General features: G+C 37.1%; 1 protein-coding gene across 1 annotated transcript in view; it reads right to left on the bottom strand.

Annotated features, from left to right (window-relative positions):
* Nucleotides 1-19: 19 nt before the first annotated feature.
* Nucleotides 20-27480, bottom strand: part of NSUN7 (NOP2/Sun domain family, member 7) — a 61281-nt gene continuing 33820 nt past the window's right edge. The window contains 6 exon segments of the mRNA XM_008568536.1: nucleotides 20-63; nucleotides 66-810; nucleotides 5802-5925; nucleotides 16125-16242; nucleotides 20607-20708; nucleotides 23672-23815. Of these exon segments, the coding sequence (XP_008566758.1) occupies nucleotides 20-63; nucleotides 66-810; nucleotides 5802-5925; nucleotides 16125-16242; nucleotides 20607-20708; nucleotides 23672-23815 (1277 nt within the window).

The following is a 27480-nucleotide window of genomic DNA, read 5'->3' as shown; positions in this document are numbered from 1 at the left end:
TCCCCTACGTTACCGTTTCTCACTTGTCTTAGTTCTCTGAAGGCAATATCACATTTAGAAGATACTTGGTGACTGAAAGGATGAGTATCTTCTGTAGGGATTTCTAACCTTCTGAGAAATACGAGACTTTGAAAAAAAATCAACTGCTTCTCGCCCCTGTAAAAGACAAGATAGTCAAAGCCATGGTCGAGGACGCCTGAGTAGGGAGGAAGGTAACTTTTCTTTAGGCTTCTCCCCTCTTCTGGATATTGATGGTGTGGGAAGGCTGCTGGACCCAACAGTCTTGGGTCCAACCCAACGACAGTAAAAATGGTGAGTCGGTAGCTGAGATCTGATCCCTTGGGAACTTGAAAATGGCAGGATTACTGGAGGCAAAACAATCTCGACAGGCTTCAGAGCAATCATTCTGTCTTCCGGTCTAGGTCTTACAAAGTTTGTCTGCCGTTCATATGGCCTAGAGGGACAGGCATTCTTCATAAACGTGGGCACTAAAGGATTGATGTTGGGCTTGTTGGGTTTTCTGATCTGTGAGGAAGCACACACTTGACTTGTACTTTTCTGTGGAAGAGGAGTTTTTGTTATTAATGTCTCTGATTGATTAGCATTAACTTTAGCTTCTCGATTCAGGAACTCAGCAATTTTCACTTGGATGTCATTGTCAGTAGTGGGAGCTTTTGGCCATGATGTTTTTAATTTTTTCTTCTTCTTCTCACGTTTTGATGGTTTACCCAACTCAATCCCATCCAGTAGACCCTTTGCTGCAGCTCGGGCCAAAACATCTTTCACAGACACTGTCTCAGATGGGTCCCGCTACAATTAAAGAAGCAGTTACTAAATGTGGGAGTTAGTTATTATTGTGTATATTACAAGTATTTATCAGTATTTCAATAAAAACAAACAGTATCTTTATTATACTAAAAAAAAGAATAGTTTTTAGGTCTTAGTCCCCTATATCTCATAAACCTCAGCAAATGACTTTTTTTTTTTTTTACTTAAACCTCCCCATTTATGAACCTGATAGAAAAAGAGAATTACACAGCTTATTTCTTATATGTGAGGGAAGATGCACTAAATGTTGACAAAGTGCTCACAGCGGTGGGGGTGGGGGCAGGCAAACGAGGAACACTCAGGAGAAGGATAAAGAACAGGGATTATTTGCCACAAGGCAGTAATTCTTCTTCCTGCCCTTTAGCTATTTATGAAATACATGCACACCATTCCAAAATGTTCACAAAGCCCCAGGACCTCTTAAGCGGCTTTGTTAATCCCAAGGTATGACAGGGACTGGAATTTTTTTTCCTTACCTCCCTTGTTAAAATAGAAAGAAAACAACCATTGGTAGTTTCAGATGGTTCCATTCTGAAAAATTTATCAGTAGACAGATGTACTTCCTTTAAAGAGCACAGTGGAAGAACAGGAGGACTAAGCCTGCAGTAGATACGAGCAAACATTTAATAGTTACGATGGCTTCTTTGCCGAGACAGGAAGAAAGTAAATTGCAACTAAATTTTCTTCTGTTATGTTTTACCAATCATTTAAATAAAAATTCCAAATAAGAATAAAATGCTAACACAGTCTTTCCCAAGATACTATTATGTGTTAAAAGCTCTAATACTTCATATTAACTCTAATTTATTATACTGTCTAAATTCTCCATCTTTAAACAACTATACCATGAATAACAAACTTTTAACAAACTAAAGTCTCTTCCCCATGTCACTAATATGTTAACAAAAGGCTTCCATGATCGAAGCAGGTAAATATGTATAGTAATCACAAAGGTATAATCCAAAATTTCCTGTATGTCCGTCCACATGATATCAAATACAAAAGTTCTGGCACTTCTTTCTTTTGGTTACTTTTTGCACAATTGTAATATTAAAATATAGCCTATCATTTCAACTACATTATTCTTCCCAATCACTTTTTGAGTTTTAATGGATGAGTTAATTAGTATTCAAGAAAGTACATAACAAAGAAAAGACTGTGTCAGAAATATAATAATCTGTAATCAGTAATATGTTCAAAATAAAATTTGGGGCTTGATATTTAATATTCAATTTCTCATTTAATAGTAAATGGTTCATTCATAAATAATAAGTGATTCTTATATTTTCATGCCTTTAGAATTAAAATATATTTAGGAAGCCAAAGCAATTAAACTCTGTTTCACATGAATTAAAATATCAGGAAATTTTTTAACAATTTGTCTTCTGAAATTTAAAACCAATTTTAAAATATATTTATTCATTATTTGCCTACTATGTGCAAAGCACATGAATAAACCATTAATTCTCTTAAATAGCTTACAACTTATTTGGGGAAACTAACCAGCTTACAATAATATAAAGAAGACCAAATAAGAATGTTAAGCCAAGTACAGACAAAGATAAGAAGGAGTGCAGAGTAAGGTGCAATTAATTCTGGCTATGGGACATAGCAAATATGAGAAAGTAGCATTGGCCTTATGTCTTGAAGAATGAGTAGGTTTACAATAAGGTAAAGAAGGTGATTCTAGACAAAAGTATGAACAAAAGCACAAGCATCATGAAAATGAATATTCAGTGTACAGCAAGTACAGTATTTCCATGTGGCTGGGGCATAAGGAAAGGAGATACAGAGATCACTTAGAATGGGGATTGACATACATGACCTCAAATGACATGCCAAAGAATCTGACAGATGGCGGTGCTAAATAAATAAATAAATGGCCTGGCAAATGGTGTTGGAACTTATCTGAAATGTAATAGTTGTGTAGGTTCTAAAGGCAAGAGAGTTAGCTGCTCCTCCAGCCAACCTTGTAACCAGCCAACTGAATTTCTGAAGCTTATTCATATATGCTTGTTCTCTACATAAACAGAAATCATCAAAAAAATTATTTACTTACATATTAGGTAAAGAATATTCTATGAAAATAATTTCTTATCAACTTGTAACATATTTAGCTCCAGAATTTAAATATGAAGGTTGTGATTTCTGTCCATTTTAATTCACTGATACATTCCTAGCCCTTAGTAGAGTGCCTGGTACATGGTACGTGTTCAATAAATATTTATGCTATCTTTTAACATTGTAATAGTAATCCATAATTAAGATTGGTCAAGTTCACTTTCAGAAATTACTCCTACAAAATGATTTCCAAACCCCAGCTTACAGCCCATTTGTTTGAATAGTAAAATAAGATCATAGCCAGAGTTTCACTTATACCTAATTTAAATGATGACATTTGGGATTTTCTGAGTTGATGACAACTAGATGAGATTTTTGGATTTATAACTGATCCTGGAATAGATGAAGATTTGGGGGGATGTTGAGGTAGGATAAATGTATTTTGCACATGAGTCAGATGTCAATTTGGAGGATCAGGGAGTAAACTGTTAATGGGTTGAATGGTGTCCCCCCAAAATTCATGTTTACCCAAAACCCCAGAATGTGACCTTGTTTGAAAATAGGGCCTTTGCAGATATAATTAGTTAAGATGAGTTCATTCTGGAGGAGGGTGGACCCTAAATCCAATACTGGTGTCCCTGTAGAGGAGAGGACACACGGAGACGCACATGGGGACTTCTTCCCATGTGAAGATAGAGGCAGAGATTGCAGTGATGCAGCTACAGATCAAAGAATACCAAGGACAGCCAGCATCCACCAGAAGCTAGGAGACAGCGTGGATGGATTCTCCAGCACGGGCTCCAGAAGGAACCAACCCTGCCAGTGCCTTTCTTGACTTAGGACTTCTGGCCTCCAGAACCATTAGAGAATAAATTTCTGCTTTTATAAGCAACAAAGTTTGGGGTAATTTGTTTCAGCAGCTCAGGAAAATAATACACATGGCAAAGGAATTTTGCAGATGTAGTTAAGGTTACAAATTAGTTAACCTTAAGATGTAGATATTATCTGGGTGGACCTGACCTAATCACATGAGCCTTTTAAATCTGGGTTTAGAGGTCAGAGGTGGAAGAAATCAGATTCAAAACATGGGTGGATGGGATGTCCCACTGCTGGCTTGAGGATGGAGGGAGCCTTATGGCAAGGAATGAAGGTGGCTTCTAGGAGCCAAGAGCAGTCTTGGATTGACAGACAGCAAGGAAACGAGGACCTCAGTCTCTCAACCAGAAGAAAGGGCTTGGAAGTGGATTGTTCTCCAGAACCTCCAGAGAAGAACTCAGCCTGGCTGATACCCTGAGCAGAGAACCCAGCTATGCCGTGCCAGATATCTGACCTCCAGAACTGTGAGCTAATTAATAGGTGTTTTTAGCTACTAAGTTTGCGGCAATTTCTTAAGCAGAAAAAGAAAACTAATACACATGACTCACTAAGTGAAGTGGAAATGCCAGACTACACAGCTGACGGTGGCAGTAAGGATAAGATGACTCCTAAAAGTGAGCTTGCTGCGGTGGATATACTATTAAGGCTGGAAAACCCACCAGAGGACTATGTTGAGAGGAAGACCCCCCAGAGAATACACCCTTCATCAAAGCAACCAGGAATATGCAGGTGACAGGGCACAACAGCACTAAGAAGTTTGGTGGTAGCTTTCCTCTGTAGGCCAGGGCTGACAGTAGGAGATGCTGTTAGGGAACAGCACTCACTGACAGCAATGAGAATAACAGGGTCCTGAAACAAAGAGACCAGGCGAGCAAATTATCCATCAGAAGCCAGGCATATGCAATTATTGATTGTCATAATGACTGCCAACGCAGGAACAGCAACCCAGTCCCTCGTGCACCACTCACCTTCCCTACCCTCCACTAGGTAACAGAAAATCAAAAGAGAACACAACCTAGACCTCAAGCTCAAAGATTGTTCACTATTAGAAAATTCTTAATGTAATTCACCACCATCTTATAATGTCAAATGAGAAAAAACATTTGCTCACATCATTAAATGTTACAACACTTCCCATAAAGCTAGGCAGCCATCAATGATTTTTAAAACCTCTTATTGTGCTGGCTTAAGTACAGTTGGCCCTCCATATCCATGGCTGCCACCTCCATGGATTCAAACAACCATGGATCAAAAATGTCTTTAGGCCTAAGATGGTTGCATCTGTACTGACCATGTACAGACTTTTTTTTTCTTGTCTTTATTCCTTAAACAATACAGTATAACAACTATTTACATAGCAATTGTATTCTGTACTATAAATAATCTAGGGATAGTTTAAAGTATATGGGAGGATGTGCATAGGTTATATGCAAATACTATGCCATTTTATGTCAGGGACTTGAACATCCTTGGATTTTGGTATCCCTGGGGGGGTCCTGGAACGAATCCCCCACGAATGCCCAGGGATGACTGTATAGACATATAAATCAGTGGAATAGAATGGGAGTCCATAAATAAACCCACACATCTATAATTGATTGATTTTCATCAAGAGTGCCAAGACCCTTCAATGGGGAAAGAACAGTCTTTTCAACCAGTGGTGGTGGGACAACTGAAGAGCAACATGCAGAACAATGAAGTTGAGCCCCTAACTCATACCATACACAAAAATCAATCAAAATGGATCTAGACCTAAATGTAAGAACTAAGACAACAAGACTTGTAGAAGAAAACACAGGCTTAATAAATCTTCTTAACCTTAGATAAGATACCTAAAGTATAAGCAACAAAATAAAAAACAGATAAACTGTACTTCATGAAAATTAAAAACTTTTGTGCATCTAAAGGCACTATCAAGAAAGCAGAAAGGGGCTGAGCACTTAGCTCATGTGGTTACAGCGTGATGCTGATAACACCAAGGTCAAGGGTTCTGATCCCNCCAAGGTATGACAGGGACTGGAATTTTTTTTCCTTACCTCCCTTGTTAAAATAGAAAGAAAACAACCATTGGTAGTTTCAGATGGTTCCATTCTGAAAAATTTATCAGTAGACAGATGTACTTCCTTTAAAGAGCACAGTGGAAGAACAGGAGGACTAAGCCTGCAGTAGATACGAGCAAACATTTAATAGTTACGATGGCTTCTTTGCCGAGACAGGAAGAAAGTAAATTGCAACTAAATTTTCTTCTGTTATGTTTTACCAATCATTTAAATAAAAATTCCAAATAAGAATAAAATGCTAACACAGTCTTTCCCAAGATACTATTATGTGTTAAAAGCTCTAATACTTCATATTAACTCTAATTTATTATACTGTCTAAATTCTCCATCTTTAAACAACTATACCATGAATAACAAACTTTTAACAAACTAAAGTCTCTTCCCCATGTCACTAATATGTTAACAAAAGGCTTCCATGATCGAAGCAGGTAAATATGTATAGTAATCACAAAGGTATAATCCAAAATTTCCTGTATGTCCGTCCACATGATATCAAATACAAAAGTTCTGGCACTTCTTTCTTTTGGTTACTTTTTGCACAATTGTAATATTAAAATATAGCCTATCATTTCAACTACATTATTCTTCCCAATCACTTTTTGAGTTTTAATGGATGAGTTAATTAGTATTCAAGAAAGTACATAACAAAGAAAAGACTGTGTCAGAAATATAATAATCTGTAATCAGTAATATGTTCAAAATAAAATTTGGGGCTTGATATTTAATATTCAATTTCTCATTTAATAGTAAGTGGTTCATTCATAAATAATAAGTGATTCTTATATTTTCATGCCTTTAGAATTAAAATATATTTAGGAAGCCGAAACAATTAAACTCTGTTTCACATGAATTAAAATATCAGGAAATTTTTTAACAATTTGTCTTCTGATGGTTCATTCATAAATAATAAGTGATTCTTATATTTTCATGCCTTTAGAATTAAAATATATTTAGGAAGCCAAAGCAATTAAACTCTGTTTCACATGAATTAAAATATCAGGAAATTTTTTAACAATTTGTCTTCTGAAATTTAAAACCAATTTTAAAATATATTTATTCATTATTTGCCTACTATGTGCAAAGCACATGAATAAACCATTAATTCTCTTAAATAGCTTACAACTTATTTGGGGAAACTAACCAGCTTACAATAATATAAAGAAGACCAAATAAGAATGTTAAGCCAAGTACAGACAAAGATAAGAAGGAGTGCAGAGTAAGGTGCAATTAATTCTGGCTATGGGACATAGCAAATATGAGAAAGTAGCATTGGCCTTATGTCTTGAAGAATGAGTAGGTTTACAATAAGGTAAAGAAGGTGATTCTAGACAAAAGTATGAACAAAAGCACAAGCATCATGAAAATGAATATTCAGTGTACAGCAAGTACAGTATTTCCATGTGGCTGGGGCATAAGGAAAGGAGATACAGAGATCACTTAGAATGGGGATTGACATACATGACCTCAAATGACATGCCAAAGAATCTGACAGATGGCGGTGCTAAATAAATAAATAAATGGCCTGGCAAATGGTGTTGGAACTTATCTGAAATGTAATAGTTGTGTAGGTTCTAAAGGCAAGAGAGTTAGCTGCTCCTCCAGCCAACCTTGTAACCAGCCAACTGAATTTCTGAAGCTTATTCATATATGCTTGTTCTCTACATAAACAGAAATCATCAAAAAAATTATTTACTTACATATTAGGTAAAGAATATTCTATGAAAATAATTTCTTATCAACTTGTAACATATTTAGCTCCAGAATTTAAATATGAAGGTTGTGATTTCTGTCCATTTTAATTCACTGATACATTCCTAGCCCTTAGTAGAGTGCCTGGTACATGGTACGTGTTCAATAAATATTTATGCTATCTTTTAACATTGTAATAGTAATCCATAATTAAGATTGGTCAAGTTCACTTTCAGAAATTACTCCTACAAAATGATTTCCAAACCCCAGCTTACAGCCCATTTGTTTGAATAGTAAAATAAGATCATAGCCAGAGTTTCACTTATACCTAATTTAAATGATGACATTTGGGATTTTCTGAGTTGATGACAACTAGATGAGATTTTTGGATTTATAACTGATCCTGGAATAGATGAAGATTTGGGGGGATGTTGAGGTAGGATAAATGTATTTTGCACATGAGTCAGATGTCAATTTGGAGGATCAGGGAGTAAACTGTTAATGGGTTGAATGGTGTCCCCCCAAAATTCATGTTTACCCAAAACCCCAGAATGTGACCTTGTTTGAAAATAGGGCCTTTGCAGATATAATTAGTTAAGATGAGTTCATTCTGGAGGAGGGTGGACCCTAAATCCAATACTGGTGTCCCTGTAGAGGAGAGGACACACGGAGACGCACATGGGGACTTCTTCCCATGTGAAGATAGAGGCAGAGATTGCAGTGATGCAGCTACAGATCAAAGAATACCAAGGACAGCCAGCATCCACCAGAAGCTAGGAGACAGCGTGGATGGATTCTCCAGCACGGGCTCCAGAAGGAACCAACCCTGCCAGTGCCTTTCTTGACTTAGGACTTCTGGCCTCCAGAACCATTAGAGAATAAATTTCTGCTTTTATAAGCAACAAAGTTTGGGGTAATTTGTTTCAGCAGCTCAGGAAAATAATACACATGGCAAAGGAATTTTGCAGATGTAGTTAAGGTTACAAATTAGTTAACCTTAAGATGTAGATATTATCTGGGTGGACCTGACCTAATCACATGAGCCTTTTAAATCTGGGTTTAGAGGTCAGAGGTGGAAGAAATCAGATTCAAAACATGGGTGGATGGGATGTCCCACTGCTGGCTTGAGGATGGAGGGAGCCTTATGGCAAGGAATGAAGGTGGCTTCTAGGAGCCAAGAGCAGTCTTGGATTGACAGACAGCAAGGAAACGAGGACCTCAGTCTCTCAACCAGAAGAAAGGGCTTGGAAGTGGATTGTTCTCCAGAACCTCCAGAGAAGAACTCAGCCTGGCTGATACCCTGAGCAGAGAACCCAGCTATGCCGTGCCAGATATCTGACCTGCAGAACTGTGAGCTAATTAATAGGTGTTTTTAGCTACTAAGTTTGCGGCAATTTCTTAAGCAGAAAAAGAAAACTAATACACATGACTCACTAAGTGAAGTGGAAATGCCAGACTACACAGCTGGCAGAACTGTGAGCTAATTAATAGGTGTTTTTAGCTACTAAGTTTGCGGCAATTTCTTAAGCGGAAAAAGAAAACTAATACACATGACTCACTAAGTGAAGTGGAAATGCCAGACTACACAGCTGACGGTGGCAGTAAGGATAAGATGACTCCTAAAAGTGAGCTTGCTGCGGTGGATATACTATTAAGGCTGGAAAACCCACCAGAGGACTATGTTGAGAGGAAGACCCCCCAGAGAATACACCCTTCATCAAAGCAACCAGGAATATGCAGGTGACAGGGCACAACAGCACTAAGAAGTTTGGTGGTAGCTTTCCTCTGTAGGCCAGGGCTGACAGTAGGAGATGCTGTTAGGGAACAGCACTCACTGACAGCAATGAGAATAACAGGGTCCTGAAACAAAGAGACCAGGCGAGCAAATTATCCATCAGAAGCCAGGCATATGCAATTATTGATTGTCATAATGACTGCCAACGCAGGAACAGCAACCCAGTCCCTCGTGCACCACTCACCTTCCCTACCCTCCACTAGGTAACAGAAAATCAAAAGAGAACACAACCTAGACCTCAAGCTCAAAGATTGTTCACTATTAGAAAATTCTTAATGTAATTCACCACCATCTTATAATGTCAAATGAGAAAAAACATTTGCTCACATCATTAAATGTTACAACACTTCCCATAAAGCTAGGCAGCCATCAATGATTTTTAAAACCTCTTATTGTGCTGGCTTAAGTACAGTTGGCCCTCCATATCCATGGCTGCCACCTCCATGGATTCAAACAACCATGGATCAAAAATGTCTTTAGGCCTAAGATGGTTGCATCTGTACTGACCATGTACAGACTTTTTTTTTCTTGTCTTTATTCCTTAAACAATACAGTATAACAACTATTTACATAGCAATTGTATTCTGTACTATAAATAATCTAGGGATAGTTTAAAGTATATGGGAGGATGTGCATAGGTTATATGCAAATACTATGCCATTTTATGTCAGGGACTTGAACATCCTTGGATTTTGGTATCCCTGGGGGGGTCCTGGAACGAATCCCCCACGAATGCCCAGGGATGACTGTATAGACATATAAATCAGTGGAATAGAATGGGAGTCCATAAATAAACCCACACATCTATAATTGATTGATTTTCATCAAGAGTGCCAAGACCCTTCAATGGGGAAAGAACAGTCTTTTCAACCAGTGGTGGTGGGACAACTGAAGAGCAACATGCAGAACAATGAAGTTGAGCCCCTAACTCATACCATACACAAAAATCAATCAAAATGGATCTAGACCTAAATGTAAGAACTAAGACAACAAGACTTGTAGAAGAAAACACAGGCTTAATAAATCTTCTTAACCTTAGATAAGATACCTAAAGTATAAGCAACAAAATAAAAAACAGATAAACTGTACTTCATGAAAATTAAAAACTTTTGTGCATCTAAAGGCACTATCAAGAAAGCAGAAAGGGGCTGAGCACTTAGCTCATGTGGTTACAGCGTGATGCTGATAACACCAAGGTCAAGGGTTCTGATCCCGTGCATCTAAAGGCACTATCAAGAAAGCAGAAAGGGGCTGGGCACTTAGCTCATGTGGTTACAGCGTGATGCTGATAACACCAAGGTCAAGGGTTCTGATCCCCATACTGGCCAGCTGCCAAAACAAAAACACACAAAAAAGAAAGCAAAAGGACAGCCACAGAATGAGAGAAAATATCTGCAAATTATATATGTGCTAAGGGTCTGGTATACAGAAGGGACTCTCACAACTCAACAGTAAAAAGACAAATAACCCAGGGCCGGCCCGGTGGCGCGTGCGCCGCTTGGGAAGCGTGGCGGCGCTCCCGCCGAGGGTTCGGATCCCACATACAGACCGGTTCCCGCTCACTGGCTGAGCGAGGCGCGGGAGCAACACCGAGGGTTGCGATCCTGTTGCCGGTCCCGGTCCAGTACCGGGGCGACACTGAGGGTTGCGATCCATTGCCGGACACGGAAAAAGACAAAAAGGAAAAAAAAAAAAAAAAAGACAAATAACCCAATTTAAAAATTGGCAATGAATTTGAATAGACTTTTGTCCAAGGAAGACACAGAAATGGCCAATAAGCACATGAAAAAGTATTCAACATCTCTAGTCATCAGGGAAATGCAAATCAAAATCATAATGAAATACCATTTCACACCCACTAGGCTGGCTAGAATTTAAAAAAAAAAAAAAAAAAGATGACAAGCATTGGTGAGGAGGTGGAGAAACTGAAACCTTCCTACACTGTTGGTGGAAACATAGAATGATGCTACCACTTTGGAAAACAGTCTAGCAGCTCCTCCAACAATTAAACATGGAGTCACCACATGACCCAGCACACCTAGATATATACTCAAGAGAAATGAAAACTATGTCTGCACAAAAACTTGTACACAAATTTTATAGCATCACTGTTCTTAACATTTGAAAGATGGAAACAAATGATGAATGGATAAACAAAATATGGCATACAGTGCAGTACATTGTTTGGCCTTAAAAAGGAATGAAGTTCTCACACTTTTACAGTGTGGATGAACCTTGAAAACATTATGCTAAATGAAAGAAGCCAGACACAAAAGGCCATATGTTATATGATTACATATGTATGAAATGTCCAGAACAGGCAAATCCATAGAGACAGGAAGTAGATTAGTGGTTGACAGTGACTGGAACAGAAAGTGACTGCTAATGGTATGGGTTTCTTTTTAGGGTGATAAAAATGTTCTGGAAGTAGACGGTGGTAATGGTTGCACAACTTTGAGAATATGTTTAAAAAGCACTGAACTGTACACTTTAAAGTGGTGAATTTTATAATATTTGAATTATATCTCAATTAAAAACTACTAAAAAAGTAGGAACAGTTACACATATTTAATAAATAAATTATCTATAACATAATATATGAACACACATTCATATGGCTGATATTCGGCTTGTACACACTGGTATGGCTGTACCAGTGGTAAAAATATAATTTCTAGGCTTATGCCCCCTTGCTCCCTCAACTATCCTAGTGCCCTTCTGAATCTTCACATAATAAAAAGGAACAAAAAGGTTATACCTGGCTCATTAAGGGACCTCCAGGACCCCTGCTTCAGCCTGCCATGGGGATACTTTGGGATTCAGAGGTGAAGAGATATAGGAAATTATTAACCTTTTCATTATGCATCTTTGGATTGTTTACTTGATATGCAAATGTGGGTGTGTTTTTTTAAAATAACAAAAATTAATAAATAAAATTTTAGAAGAAAACCATTTTAAACTATAGTAATTAAAGCATTATCATATTAATATAGAAACAACCAAACATCAGGGCCAGCCCGTGGCTCACTTGGGAGAGTGTGGTGCTGATAACACCAGGGCGATGGGTTCGGATCCCTATATAGGGATGGCCAATTAGCTCACTGGGTGAGCGTGGTGCTGACAACACCAAGTAAAGGGCTAAGATCCCCTTACCGGTGATCTTTTTTTAAAAAAAATAGAAAGAAACAGCCAAACATCAAAGGCCAGCCAGTTAGTACAAAAGCATATAGTGGAGGGCCAGCCAGTTAGCTCAGTTGGTTAGAGTTTAGTGGTGTAACACCAAGGTAAACAGTTCAGAACCTCATGCCAGCCACCAAAAAAAAACTTTTAAAGTTTATATCGGAATATTGCACATAAAAAAGATAGCATTTTAAATCAGTGGGGGGAGGGAGCAGGGAAGGATTATTTGGGGAAAAAATAAAGCTTGATATGTACTTTACTCTTTTATCAATATAAACAGCAGAGAAATCAATTATTTAAATATAAAAAAGATTAAATTATAAAATTACTAGAAGAAAACTGCCATAAGCATTTATAAGCTAAGTATCAATATAATACAAAATGTGGATGCCATAATGAAAAGATTGATAAAACTGTCTACAAAGAAATGTTAAATTTCTTTAAAGCAAATTTTTAAAGTTTTTATTTTAAAATATTTTTAAAAGATAAGCAACAATCTAAAAAATATTTATAACATATGAAAACAGCTAGTATCCTCAATATACAATAAGACATATAAAAAGAAGAAAAAGATGAATAATGCAGTTGCAAAAGTGGCAAAACACATGAACATGCAATTTACAGATTAATAATAACAGCCATAATTAAAAATTATTGAACATTTATTATGTGCCAGGGACTGTTAGCATATTCATATATGCAATCCCTGCAAGACCTAATGAGGTAGGTCGTATCATTAACTATATTTTGCCACCACATTTCTCTCCTCTTCATGCACAGTATCCTTCTCCCACTTAACAAAAAAAGGCATACCTTATTATAGTACATTGTCTTGGTATGTTAAAATCTTAGGGCACTGAACAAAGGGACAACTCAGGAATGTGGCTCTCTTCTCCCAAGACAAAGCAGCGTTCGGGTAAGAAATCTTTTTTTTTTTTTTTGTCTTTTGTCTTTTTACGTGTCCGGCAACGGATCGCAACCCTCAGTGTTGCCCCCACACGGGACCGGGGACCGGCAACGGGATCGCAACCCTCGGTGCCGCTCCCGCGCCTCGCTCAGCCAGCGAGCGGGAACCGGTCTGCATGTGGGATCCGAACCCTCGGGAGGGAGCGCCCTTCCCAAGCGGCGCACCATCCAGTGCGCCACCGGGCCGGCCCCTCGGGTAAGAAATCTTTAAGAGGGTGTCAAACTGTCAACAAAGCTCTGTCCTTGATCAGCCTTGCTACCTACCTATCTACCTACCTTCCTTCTTCTCTCCCTTCCCTCCTTTCCCTCCCTTTTCCTCCTTTCCTTTTCCTCCTTCTATGTACCATCTATTTTAGAATTAAAATTTAGAAGTAAATCAGAAGAAAATCTTTATTAAAGAATAAAGTCAGACTTTTTCTGACAAAGTAAACCTGGTTTTGACAATGACAACTAGTTTTGTAAAACAGGTAACAAATTTTGCATTCTTACATAAATCGAGTAAGATAAATCTCAGGTCCCAAGGTTTAACAGAAATATACTTAAAACACATAGGTAATATTCTAGAAATCATATATTTTGCAACCATTTAAAAGTATGATAAAAAAATGTTAGACATCAACTTTAAAATAAAGAACAAGATACGTAATTATTTAAAAAATGTTTAGAGAGTACTTGAGCAAAAATTTTTGAAGACTACTCTTAACTACTCCACAGTACACTGCCCAGTCAGTAAACAGGAAACACACTCAACCTCATTAATAAAGAAATAAAAATTTAATCAACAGTGAGATCTCATCTCTTTACCCTTCAGATTGGTAAAGATTTAAAAGTCTGATAAAACTCAGCAATTGTGAAGCTGCGGGGAAACGGGTTTATAGGAGTGAATATTTTGGTGGGTAATTTGACAGTACCAATTAAAACTTAAAATATGCACAGTCTTCGGTGCTGGAAAAATCTAGAAGACTATAAATCAAACTGTTAAGAACGGTTATATCAAAGAGGATGGGATTTGGAAAAACTTTTTCTTTGTAAGTTAGTATTTCTGTAACTTGTGAGGTTTTTACAACAGGGGACAAGAAAAAAAATCTACATAGGCCTAGGGTAAGTATTATGATGGCTGAAGTCTGAAATGAGGGCTGGCCAGGTACCTCAGCTGGTTACAGCACAGTGTTATAAAATGAGCTGAATATTTCTGGGATGTTAAAAAGAAATATAAGTAATAGGTAGGTGATTAGATTAGGTGACATAATATTATTCTCAACCCTAAATTCTACCACATTGGAGTATTAAGAAATGATTTTTAGAAGCCATCTAGTATAATTCCCTAGGCAATGCATAATTTCTTTTGACAGCATCCCCAATAAGTAGTTATAAACCTCTTGAACATACTCTTCAATGTGAGCTCGAATCTCAAACAAATCTAGAATATGAATTATTATGTCTTTAAATATTACTTGTCTATTTTATTTCACATTACACATTAATCATTAATCATGACTTACCCAAGACAAAATATAGATATTCCTCCACTTTCGGGGCCAGCCTGTGGCTCACTGGGGAGAGTGTGGTGCTGATAACACCAAGGCCACGGGATCAGAACCCTATATAGGGATGGCCGGTTAGCTCACTTGGGAGAGCGTGGTGTTGACAACACCAAGTCAAGGGTTAAGGTCCCCTTACCGGTCATCTTTAAAATATATATATATATATATATATATATTCCTCCAACCTTATCCCTGACAAATCAAGAGTGGTAACATTCCACATTCACCAATTTAGCTATATCCATGCAATAATGCTCTTTGCCACTAGATGGCGATTTACCTAACGCTATGTTGAGGCGCTCTCTGTCCATGAGGTCAACTGTTGCCACCAGCAGGAGCTACTAAATAAGGAAGGAAAGCCAGCAAGAAGGGAAATGCAGATGTGATTAACACGTCCACTTGTGAAATGGCAAAGGGAAAATATCAAGCGAAAAGGAGGGAGCAGACTATATGCATATTAATAATTAGAGGAAAGGTTCACATGAGAAATAAGTAAAAAAAAGGAAATGTTAAAAATACTTTATTCATTGTCAACTAATTGGTGTCATTTATCTTTAGATCTACTCCTAATCTTGATATCCACAGTTCATATTGTAGCACTAATGCTCCTTCTCTCTACCCTCGTTTATTGCAGCATTTTACCCAGCAGCTACTATAGATAAGTAGGTTATTTTTACTTCAGTCCTATTAACTACCAAAGGATAAAAAAGGCTTAAGAAATTTATATTTTCAGATAACAAACATCCAATTTTCTGTCTACTTTCTAAGAATATTTTATATACTTATTTTTCTCTTACTGAGGTATACATGTATCCAAAACAGGGATATGAAATTTGTACCAAATTTGTCCAGAAATCAATCAGGTCAAAGCCAAAATGCCTTTAGCTTGAACAATAATAACAAAAACAAAAGAATCTTTTAATGTATAAGAAAATGCCCATGCCAAGCTGTTCTAAAGGCTCAATAGAATTTACTTTAAAGTTGTAAGAAGTTAGGCTATTTGATCATATTAAAGTCTAATAAAAAAGAAGTGGAATGTCTTTATAAAACTTAGAAAATCATATTTTTCACTGTCAAAAATATTTGATTGTTTTAGTTTTTTAGAAGAATCCTCTTTTTTCTTACCTATAAGGTTGTACTTTAATCCCATGGTTTTGAAATTCCAGTGCTTTCTGAACAACAGCTTCATTTTCTTCTGGATAAACTGAACATGTGCAGTAAACAACTGCTTGAGCTTTAGGAACTATATTTAAAGAAGATGTAATCAATATAATGACTCCATTAACAATCCTATACGAATTTGCTATGTTTCCAAACATATATTTGATACTAATACCACATGGTTTTGATGGGAATAATTTCCACAGTTGCTTGAATAGCTCCACTTTAAAGCAAAAGCTTATACTAGTAGTGTAGTCTGTGGCCAATACATAAAGTAAATCTAACTGGCTTGTATGGAAATTGAAAATTTAATCAACGTGACCAACCTAGTCACAAACAGAAAGAAATAAATACTGCACATGACCATGAGCTTGATACTTCCAGCCATTCCTCCACAAGCCATATTGCCTAATTAAAGAACTCTTTAAAGAAACAGAGAGACTTAGATGTGAATCCCAATTCTGTCACTTACTGCTATATGAACCTGGGCAAATGACTTAAAGTTTTGGATTTTCCATCTGTCAAATGAGGTAATACTACTACCTGCAGTTCACTCATTTATTCATGATTACTGAGCACCTACCACATGCCAGGCACTGTTCTAGACTTTGGAATACATCTGTAAACAACACGGACAAAAATCCCTGCTGCTGCAAAGCTTACTTTCTACTAGGGGAGAAAGATAAGATATAAATAAACAGGAAAACTACATAGTATTGTTAGGTGATAAATGTTTTTCTTTATAGAGAAAAACAAAGCAGGGATGAGGGATAGAGAGTTTCAGGGGAAATACAGTTGTTTCAAATAGGGTAGTCAGAGAAAGCATCGCTGAGATGGCGAACTGTGGGTAGACTAGGAGATTGGGAAGCCAGCCACAGAGGACCTAGGGAAGGGCATCTAAGGTAAGGGAACAGCAAGTATATAGGCCTGAAGTGGACCTGGGCTGGCATGTTCAAAGCAAGTGAAAGGGCCAGTCTGATCAGAGCAGAGGGAATGAGGAGAGAGTAGTGGGAGATGAGGTCAGAAAGTATGGTCTGAGTACCAGACAGTACAGGGACTTGTAGACCAGTGGAAGGATTTAGATTTTTACTCTGATTATGATGGGAAGCCATGTGTTTTCAAAAAATTGCTCTGATTGCTGTGTGGAGAATAGACTGTAGAGGGGAGGAGTGGAAGCTGATAGGCAAATTAGAGGCCATCGCAGTAATCCAAGTGTGAGGTGATGACAGTTTGGACACAGCGTAGTGGTGGAGGTGGCTGGATTCTGGATATATGTTGAACATAGAACCCACTTCACTTGCTGACAGACTGGCTGTGGGTATGGAAGAGGAGACATGAATGATGCTAAGGCTTTTAGCCCATACAAGTGGAAGTCTAAAACTGTCATCCACTAAAATGACAATACTTTGGGAGGAACAGGTACTGTGAGAGGAAGGTCAGGTCTTCCATTTTGGACACGTTAACTTTGAGATGCCTATTAGTCACCAACTGGAGATGTCATTAAGGCAGCTGGAGACACAAGCTTAGAGTCCAGGGAAGAAGTTCAGACTGGAAATATAAATTAGGGAGTCATGTAGAGTACTTAAAACCATGAGACTGAATGAGATCACTAAGGGAGTGAGTTACAGACAGAAAAAAGATCAAAGGCATGAATTGTGGCACATTCCCATGTTAAAGAGGGTGTGGTAGGACGGCCCGTGGCTCACTTGGTAGAGTGCGGTGCTGATAACACCAAGGCCACGGGTTCGGATCCTATATAGGGATGGCCGGTTCGCTCGCTGGCTGAGCGTGGTGCTGACAACACCAAGCCAAGGGTTGAGATCCCCTTACCGGTCATCTTTAAAAAAATGAAATAAGAGATTTCATAGTGAATACTAAATGGCAGATACAAAGTCTTTAATAAAGTGCTTAGTACATAGTAGGCACTCAGTAGATTTTAGATATTATAATTATTAGAAGAAGAATTCTGGACAAGATGGTGGAATAGACGGTCCCCAGCATCACTCTCTCACAAAAATCAACCAATTTACAACTATAAAAATGTAACAACAGCCACTCTGGGGCTACTGGAGCGGGAGATGGGAAAGAAAGCCACAAATGTGGTATCCAGAAGACAAGTGAAGTTAAGTGTGTGAAGGAAGAGAAAGTGATCGATTAAGTCAACTGCCACAGATAGACCAAGTTAGATGAGGACTGTGCACTGATGTGACAACATGGGGGCCGCTGGTGATCCTCACGAGACCATTACAGTTTAGTGGCAGGGATGAAAGTGTGATAGTAATATGCTCAAAAAAGAATGTGAGGAGAGATTTAGACAAACACTGTTCTCAGGGGAAAGGCAAGTCACAGGGGAAAAAAAGAGGAGAACATTCAAAAAAGAAGTTAAAACACAGGGGGTTTTACTGATGCAGATCTATAAGTTCTAGAGAGCACAGAGTGGGAGTTGGGGACAGACAAGAGGAAATAAAGAGTTATGCGGACCAGAATACAGGAGATGAAGAATAACCTGGCGGTCAAGGGCTTCTTGAGTTCACTGTCATCACTAGGTATAAAAGATATAATGAGATATGCTTTTTATGATTTTAAAGTAGAGGCAAGGCTGGAAATTTAGAGAGTAAGGGAATTGCGGGGGGTGGGGGCTGGTTCCCTTTGTCACTCTGGTCAAAAAAAGCATGGAGCTAAGGGAAAAGATTTGGTGAGATTCAATAAAATAATACATACAAAATAAATGGAAAGGTGCCTGGCACATAATAAGCAATAATAAAGGTTCAAATATTTAAAAAATTATTTTCACAACTAACAAGAGGACTGAGCATAGTTATTTTTTACGTGGTTGATTTCAAATGGGGCTTTTAGTCATTTCTATCAAAATTTAGAGTCAAACCTCTAATTAGGCACTTAACTACTTAAGGTAGCATTGTTTTGTGGGAAAATTAAATATAACTTGTTTTGATTTACAGTATGTCTGTCATCCAGTAATGTAAACTGTCATAATCTCATGAGTTGCCAAATATTACTGTATATTTGATTGGCACTGTAAGGTCGCTGAGGAAGGAGACACTAGCCAGGTAAAGGAAGAAAAGATTTTATTACCAAGCGGCAAGCAGACCTGCCGGGCTGGGCCGAAAAATGGCGTCAGCACCCAGAGGCAGCAGGATGTTGTTTTTATAGGGATAAGACTGGCATCTGGCCTAGCCTAGGAAGACGGTCACAGTGTTCTACTCCAGATATGGCCTGCTTATGGGAACGGACTTGGGGAGACAGAAACCTTGGGCTAGCCAGGGGGAAGCAGTTCGAATGTTACACTCTAGGTATGGCCTGCTCAGCCTGTTCTTGGGGACTGAGACCTTGAAGAACAAAACTTAGAGAAATGAAACTGATGGGTGGGGGCTTTTTAAAAGTCAGGTTTTCAGTTCCAGGGACATAACAGGCATCATAAAAGATCATGCACCATTAAAATCCCTTTGCTTTTCATGATTCTTTCTGAAGCCCTTTTTAATTCTTAAACATTCAATTAAAATTTAATAAAAATGCATCAAGTAAAAAATCTTTTATTTAACAACTTCTGAATCTTCCATCCAAACTTATTTCAGAGATCATATACATACCGTCACATTCAAATGAATGTTTATTAGCAACATCAACTAAATGGGCAGACCTCTGTGCTTTCTATTTTGCCTTATTTCTGCCTCATTTATGTTATATCTTTACGTATTGAATTATCTGTAGCCACATACTTACTTTGAGCCTTTGGAGGTCAGGATTTATTCGCATTCACATGCCTAACATCCAGCTTAAATGCCTTATCCGGAGCAGGCACTTGATAAACATACACTGAATTAATAAAAGTTTATTAATTTCTCAGAGACTTCTAGCTTTTCGTGTCCACATGTGGAAAGGCAATGGTACTTAAAACCTAAATGAAGTGACGGAAGCAATGATGTGGATACTCAAAGAGCCTCATTACTCAGACTTCAGATCGAGAGATCTAGGCTTTATCTGTAACTGCATCTCTCTGTTCTCTATTTAGCACTAAAAGATATAAGATCTTCATTAAAGTTTGGACTATAGAAGAGTTGTTAGTAGTAGGCATGATGACAACAGAAAAATTGCATCAAGAAAGAAGTCAATGAGAAGAAACAGGAAAGGTGAAACTGTACAATCATAGATGTACATGATTATATTTAATTATATTTCATTTCAGTATTAAGCAATTGTTAAATTATGCTTGCTAACCTATTTTTTAAATTACAGTAAAGCATATATTTTAAAAAGACTTAGATTATATTGGTAAAAATAAATATTTTGTTATATGAAGTCACTAAGACTGAATGTTCTAGAAAATTTGCTTATGATTCACACTTCACTGCTTGATTATAAATAAAGTATTAATGTTTCTAAGATTTACACCATATTTTAACAAGATTGTACTAATGACAAACTTACATTTCATTGCATGTGTTAGCTGTTCGCATTGCTGTTGAGCAAGAACATGAAGTTTATCTTCTGATGTGCCTCCTTGAGAGAGATCTTTAAGTAAGTCTGTACCTAAATTTTAAAAAGTAAATAAATACTTTAAAATATATTACTATTTGGTACTTTTCAAATATTAACATTATCACATTTTGACTACTAATGGAAGTTTTCATGGAAAAATCTATTAAAACTAAATAGATAATATTAAAATGGTAACTTTAAAAATTAATAAAGGTAATTGTGTTTAGTTTTAATAGTTTTTCAAAAAGAATATTGAAAATATTTAATGTTGTTTTTCTCCAAGTTCCTATGAGATAGTCTTCCAAGTAGGCACATAAGTCATTTATGTACAGAAGAGAGAATGCAATCAGTCTGGAGACTAATATAGAAAAGGGAAAATAGGATTTATTTTCCAAAGTAGAAATTGATGGGTTATCGTCAGAGCTGGATAGGAAATAACACATAAGGATATAGTTCGCATTAACTTAACTTCCCAAAATAATTCTTGAAAGAAAAAATTCAGAGAAACAAATATATGTCTTCATAAGAGATCAAGAAATAATGTCTTACATGTTTTAAATTTCAAAAGATAATTTCAACATATTTCTTGATAATATTTAACTAAGATATGTTGAATGCTACTTTATCAAGATTATTTTATTTAACAACCTCTTGAAGCATTATTATCCCTTTTACCATTGAGAAAACTGTTTAAACATACATCAAACAACCTGTTTAAGGTTATATAGCTACTATGTGTACAGCCAAGATTCTAACTCAGAAATCTGACCAGAGAGCCAAACCTTCTAAATTCTCTATTCTCCTGCCTGACCAGAACTCCCTGGAGTATGATAGCCAGTTATTTATAGCACATATCTGGCTGTTCCCCATTCCAGTAATATCACTAAATGTTAATTAAACTTCATTTCTTCCCAATTTAGTTTTACTTCACATTTTTCTATCTCTATTCTAAAACTACCCATTATTTTTTAAAGAACTATTTGTAGACTATTATACTCTAAAACCATATCATCCACTTCTTTAATCCTGTCTTAAAATAATTCCAAGTTGTTGGCAAGGGCCAACTGCATATATTCCCCAATGGTTCTAACATTTTTCAACATTAAAATGTTTTCCAAAACTAACTCATTATTGTTTCTTTCCACCTAATATCTAAGTCTGATAAAACAATCTTTTAAATTTATCCCCGTAAGTTTGTGACTAATATTCCTTCCATAGTCACTGGTCAGCAGCTCCTTATTTGCTTTGGCTTTTAGCTCCTCTGAGTACAGTTTCCTTCAAAAGCCCCCCTTCTTTCAGGAGGTGGCCATTTCTTTGCTTATCCTGTCACCTCTTCATCAAGGCTTTCAAAACATTACCAATTCCTAGAAAATGTTTTACTTTCTCCCTTTTTGTCATTTGTATTTTCCTTGGGCTTTCCCCGCCTAGCCTCTAGTTTGTCTTTAACTATGACTCTTTTTTTCTGGATCCTCACATCAAGATGTCCAGGATAAGGCTAGAGTCCCACAGTCCTAAGCTCTAGTTCTCTTGACTGCCATGCATATTATAGCTGCTGCTATTTCTCCCCTTTTCTTTCAAGGTCTACTAATTTTTCCCTGATTATTTCCCAAAGTTCATGTAGGAATTTTCTCAGCCTATTATTTTCCCATATGAGATGGTTAGTCTTCTGTTTAACTCTCTCTGGAAAGAAATTTCTATAGCAAGACAAAATTCCACATGGTACAGTGTAAGCCCAGTTAAAGACAGTATAGTTCAGTGAAAAGAAAACGTGCTAACTGACCTGAATTTTAATCCCAGCTTTCCTATTTTATTGGCTACATGGCCATAAACGACTTGCTTAATTTTTCTGAGTCTTGGTTTTTTTCCTCTGTCAGATAGGGATAATAATGCTATCCTCAAAAAGTTATTGTGACTATTAAGTGATAGTGTATGTACACTACCTTGAATACTGTCTGGGACATTGTTGTGTCCAATAATACTAGCTCCTTTCCCTTCATTTCTTTTCCTTCATCTTTTCATTCTCTCCTTACTAGAAACAGAAAGCAGTAACCATATTCTGGATGTTGGTGGAGGATCTTCTTTTTCTAATCTAGTTAACCTTATCTATGCCTTTCAATGTAAACAAAGGGATTTGAGTTAAGAATCAGTTTCAGCTAATTTGGGACAATTTAATGTGATTAAGAGAGTGATTAAAAGTGCCAGCCTCAGAGTTTGACTGTTGTGTTTGAATCCAGTCTCTGACACTTACTAGTCCAATGATTCTGGGAGACTTCAGTAACATCTCTGAGCCTCAGATTGCTTATTTGTGAAATGGAGATAATAAGAGTTACTGTTCAGTGAGTTCTTGTGAGGATTTGATGAAATAATCCAAGTAAAGTGCTTAGCTCAGTGCCTTACATAAAAGTACTCAATAAATGTTAATGTTAAATAATAATTATTTTAAAATTTAATAAAGAAGACTAATTAATTAATCCCTAGAATTAATATTTAGTCTGAGGTATTCATATCATAAAATACACATACTGGAGGTTAAAAAATCTTGAGTTTGAAATAATCTAATTATGATTTAATTAGCATCATGTTTAGAGCTTAGGCTCTAGAGTTAGGCAGATATAAGTTTGAATCCCAGCTCTGTCACTAACTAGTTGTATGACCATATAAAAATGAACAATCTTTCTGAGTCTCAGTTTTTTCATCTATAAAATGCTGATAAAGTTTAATGCCTACATCTGGAGCTCTGGTATATAACAAAAGAGCATACTGGCCAGCATCTGTTCTGATTGCCTACACCATCACAATTATTAAATATTTTAAATATCAGCCTTGCCCATCTCTCACAGGATTGGTATAAGGATTAAGTGAGTAATAGATTTAAAGTACTTTACATGTAGTAAGAACTTCATATATGGTAGCTGTACATCAATCACATATATTTGATATGCTGTTTTAATGATTTTAAATAATTTTTTAAAATTAAAAACTCATTTCAATAACTTAGAAATTAAAACAAGTACCTTCATGTTCATTTAAAATAAATTCTACTGGATTGCTAACACCCAGTCCTGAACAACGAGGTAGCAGCAGAATCACTTTAACTTTCTGTAACCTGTGATCCTTTGACTCAATGTTAATAAATGTCTCATGAAGTATTTCAATATCTGAGAGAAAAAACAAAGAAAAATTAATGTAAAAATATTAATTAATTAAAATTCTTAATGCAGTATCTATTTATTGTTTACTTTTAAATCCTCAACCCTACAAAAACTCTTCAATGTAGTCAGGAAAAAAAGGGCTATTCTTCTCTGATAACTCCCCAAAGTTAATACAGGAATTCTCTTAATATAGTGCTTTCTCCTTCACAAGAGAAACAATTTTTAAATTTAAAATTAAATTTTCTATTCTGAACTTCAGCTTTAATTTAAAGTAGCATGATACAGTGAAGGGAAGTGAGTTTTGGAGGCAGAAAGACTCAAGTTTGACTCCTGACTTCATGATTTACTAGCTGTGTGTCTTAATCTCTCTAAGCCTCCATCTCCTTACTCATAAAATGGAATGCCTACCTCACATAATTGCAGTGAAAATTAAGATAAAGTAGCTAAACTTAGCATGGTGTCTGGTATGCAGTAAGTGGTCAGTATTGGTTATTACCCTTTCCCATTTTTTATCCCCTTTTATATTCTATTTTCCCCAGAAAAAAATGGGAGTCAGTAGCATTTATGAGGCACACTCTAAGGTGCTGAACCCATACAAATGGGTGTAAAATATCATCCATACATTTAGGGACCTTATAACTTAGTTTAAGAGAGTCTGCCTTCCCTTGGGTTACAATCATGTGTGCCCATATTGTAAAGTCAATTCTCCACTTCTGCGATAGCCTCCATTCCCCTCACCTGCTAAAGAATCACTCCCAAAATTGTCCCACCCACTCCCTTTTTCTTGCCAACCAATTTTTCTCCCTATTCTGTCTCTTTTGACATTTTTTACAGTCAAGTGGACCTTTCCTCCACCCCCACCCCCCACTATATAAACTGTTTATTGAAAAGTTCTAACATCTATAAAAATAGTCATAATAACGTAATAAATTCTCAAGGACCCATTATGAAGCTTCAGTAAGTGAACCATTCATGGTCAATCTTGTTTCATCTATATGTGCACCCTCTATCACTCACCCCCATATTATTTTGAATCTATAAATATGTCTGCATATAGAAAGGGTGGAGCAAGATGGAGAAATAGGACTCTCCAATGATTGGCCCCCAACAAAAACATCAATTTGAACAATTATCTACACATGAAAATACCTTCGCAAGAGCTAAAGAAACCAGGTGAGAGATCACAGAGCAAGATGGAGAAATAGGACTCTCCAATGATTGGCCCCCAACAAAAACATCAATTTCAACAATTATCTACACATGAAAATACCTTCGCAAGAGCTAAAGAAACCAGGTGAGAGATCACAATATTTGGTTATAGCATAAAAATAAGAAAAGACTCATTGAAGAGGTTAGAAAGAATAGTTTTACTTGTCACCTTTCTCCCAACCCCAGGCACACAGCACAGAGATACCATACACTGTGCGAAGGACAGGAAAATAGCATAGAACTTTGCATTGAACCTCAATACCAGGCCTACCACAGTAAAACCTAGCACTGGACAGACCCCCACAACCCCTGACTCCAGGTTAGTACCTGTGGACTGAACCTCTAGACCTGCCCTGGTGCTAGATAGGAACCCACAGCCTGTGTGAGATGGACATGAGTTCCAGCCCAAATCACTTGAGTTCTGGCTATCTACAGCAGCGCCTGGGCTCCAAAAAACCCACAGTGACAGGCAGGCCTCAGCAGCCAGGGGCTTGAATTCTAGTCCAGTGCTGCACCAGCCACCATGGTTCTGGACCCCTATTGCTGCAATGGCTGCACCAGTCATAAGCTAAGGGACCACACAGACAACCTGCCTAAAATTTCTGGACAGGCTTACTGTTGAAGGATGTGCCCAGACAAAGCCAGACTGTGAAGACTGGAATAAGTACCTACTTCTTCAGTGGATAGGCATTGATGCAGGACCACAAGGATCAAGGACTATCAGGAAAATATGACATCACCAAACAGAAAAACAAGGTGCTGGTGACTGACCCTAAAGAGATGGAAATGGACAAACTGCCTGACAAATAATTCAAGATGGCTGTTTAAGGAAGCTCAGCGAACTTCAAGGCACAATACAAAAATAATTCAGAAATTTAATAGAAAGACTAAAAAAAAAAATCCTGGAGCTCAAAAATACAATGAAAAATGTAATAGAACAGAACTGATCAAACAGAAAAAAGAGTCTGTGAACTCAAAGACAGGTTATTTGAAAATATATACTGAGAGGAGAAAAAAGAATGGGAAGAAATGAAGAAAGCTTTCTGGATTTATGGGACAGCATCAAAAAGGCAAATGTATGAGTCACTATCATTCAAGATGGAGTAGAGAAAGATAAAAGGGGTAAAGAGCTTATTTAAAGAAATAACAGCAGAGAATTCTCCAAACCTGGAGAAAGATATAAATATCCAGGTACTGGAAGGTCAAAGATCTCTAATAAGATTTAGTTCAAATAAGACCATGCTGTTACATAATCAAACTATCAAAAATAAAAGACAAAGAGAGGATCCTAAAAGCAGCAAAGTCTAAAAAACAAATCACACATAAGGGAGTTCCAATATGGCTAGCAGCAGACTTGTCAGCAGAAACTTTACAGGCCAGGAAAGAGTGGGATGATATATTCAAAGTGCTGAAGGAAAAAAAAATGCCAACCAAAAAATAAAGGAGAGTTAAAGACTTTCCCAGACAAACAAAAGCTGTGGGAGTTCATTACCACTTGGCCTGTCTCACAAGAAATGCTGAAGAAAGTTCTTCAAGCTGAAAGAAAAGGATACCAATGAGTAACATGAAAACATCTGAAATATAAAACTCACTGGTAAAAGTAAGTACATAGTCAAATTCAGAATACTCTAATAATGTAATGGTAGTATGTAAATCACATATTTTTACTATGAATGTTAAGCAAAACTATTAAAAATAATAACAACCACAATAATTTGTTAGGAAATATGCAATATAGGGCTGGCTGGTTAGCTCACTTGCAAGAGCAGTAACACCAAGGTCAAGGGTTCAGATCCCCATATCAGAGGGAGGGAGAGAAGAAGGGAGGAAGGAAGGAAGGAAGGAAGGAAGGAAGGAAGGAAGGAAGCAGTAACACCAAGGTCAAGGGTTCAGATCCCCATATCAGAGGGAGGGAGGGAGAGAAGAAGGGAGGAAGGAAGGAAGGAAGGAAGGAAGGAAGGAAGGAAGGAGAGAGAGGGAGGAAGGAAGGGAGGAGGGAAGGAGGGAGAGAGGGAGGGAAGGAGGAAGGAAGGAAGGAAAAAAAAGAAAAGAAATATGCACTGTAAAAAATGTAAATTGTGACATCAAAAATTCAAAATGTGAGGGGAGGGTGCAGTCAAAGTGTAAAAGTTTTTTGGGTTTTTTTGTTTTTGCAATCAAAGTAAAGTTGGTATCAGCTGAAAATAACTTGTTATAACTATAAGATGTTCTTTGTAAGCCTCATGCTAACCACAGAGCAAAATCCTATAATAGATACACTAAAAATAAAAAGTAAGGAATCAAAACATCCTACCAGAGAAAACCAATGACCCACAAACCACAAAGAAAGAGAAAAAAAAAAAAGAAAAAAATCTAGAAAACAACTAGAAAGCAATTAACAAAATGGTAGTAGTAAGTCCTTTCCTATAGTACTTATCTTGAATGTAAATGGATTAAACTCTCCAATTAAAAGACATCAAGTG

The sequence above is a fragment of the Galeopterus variegatus genome, unplaced genomic scaffold, assembly GCF_000696425.1.
Source record: "Galeopterus variegatus unplaced genomic scaffold, G_variegatus-3.0.2 Scaffold421, whole genome shotgun sequence".
NCBI classification, from domain to species: domain Eukaryota; kingdom Metazoa; phylum Chordata; class Mammalia; order Dermoptera; family Cynocephalidae; genus Galeopterus; species Galeopterus variegatus.
The sequence above is the reverse complement of the archived record's forward strand: the minus strand, read 5'-3'. Positions and strand labels throughout refer to the sequence as shown.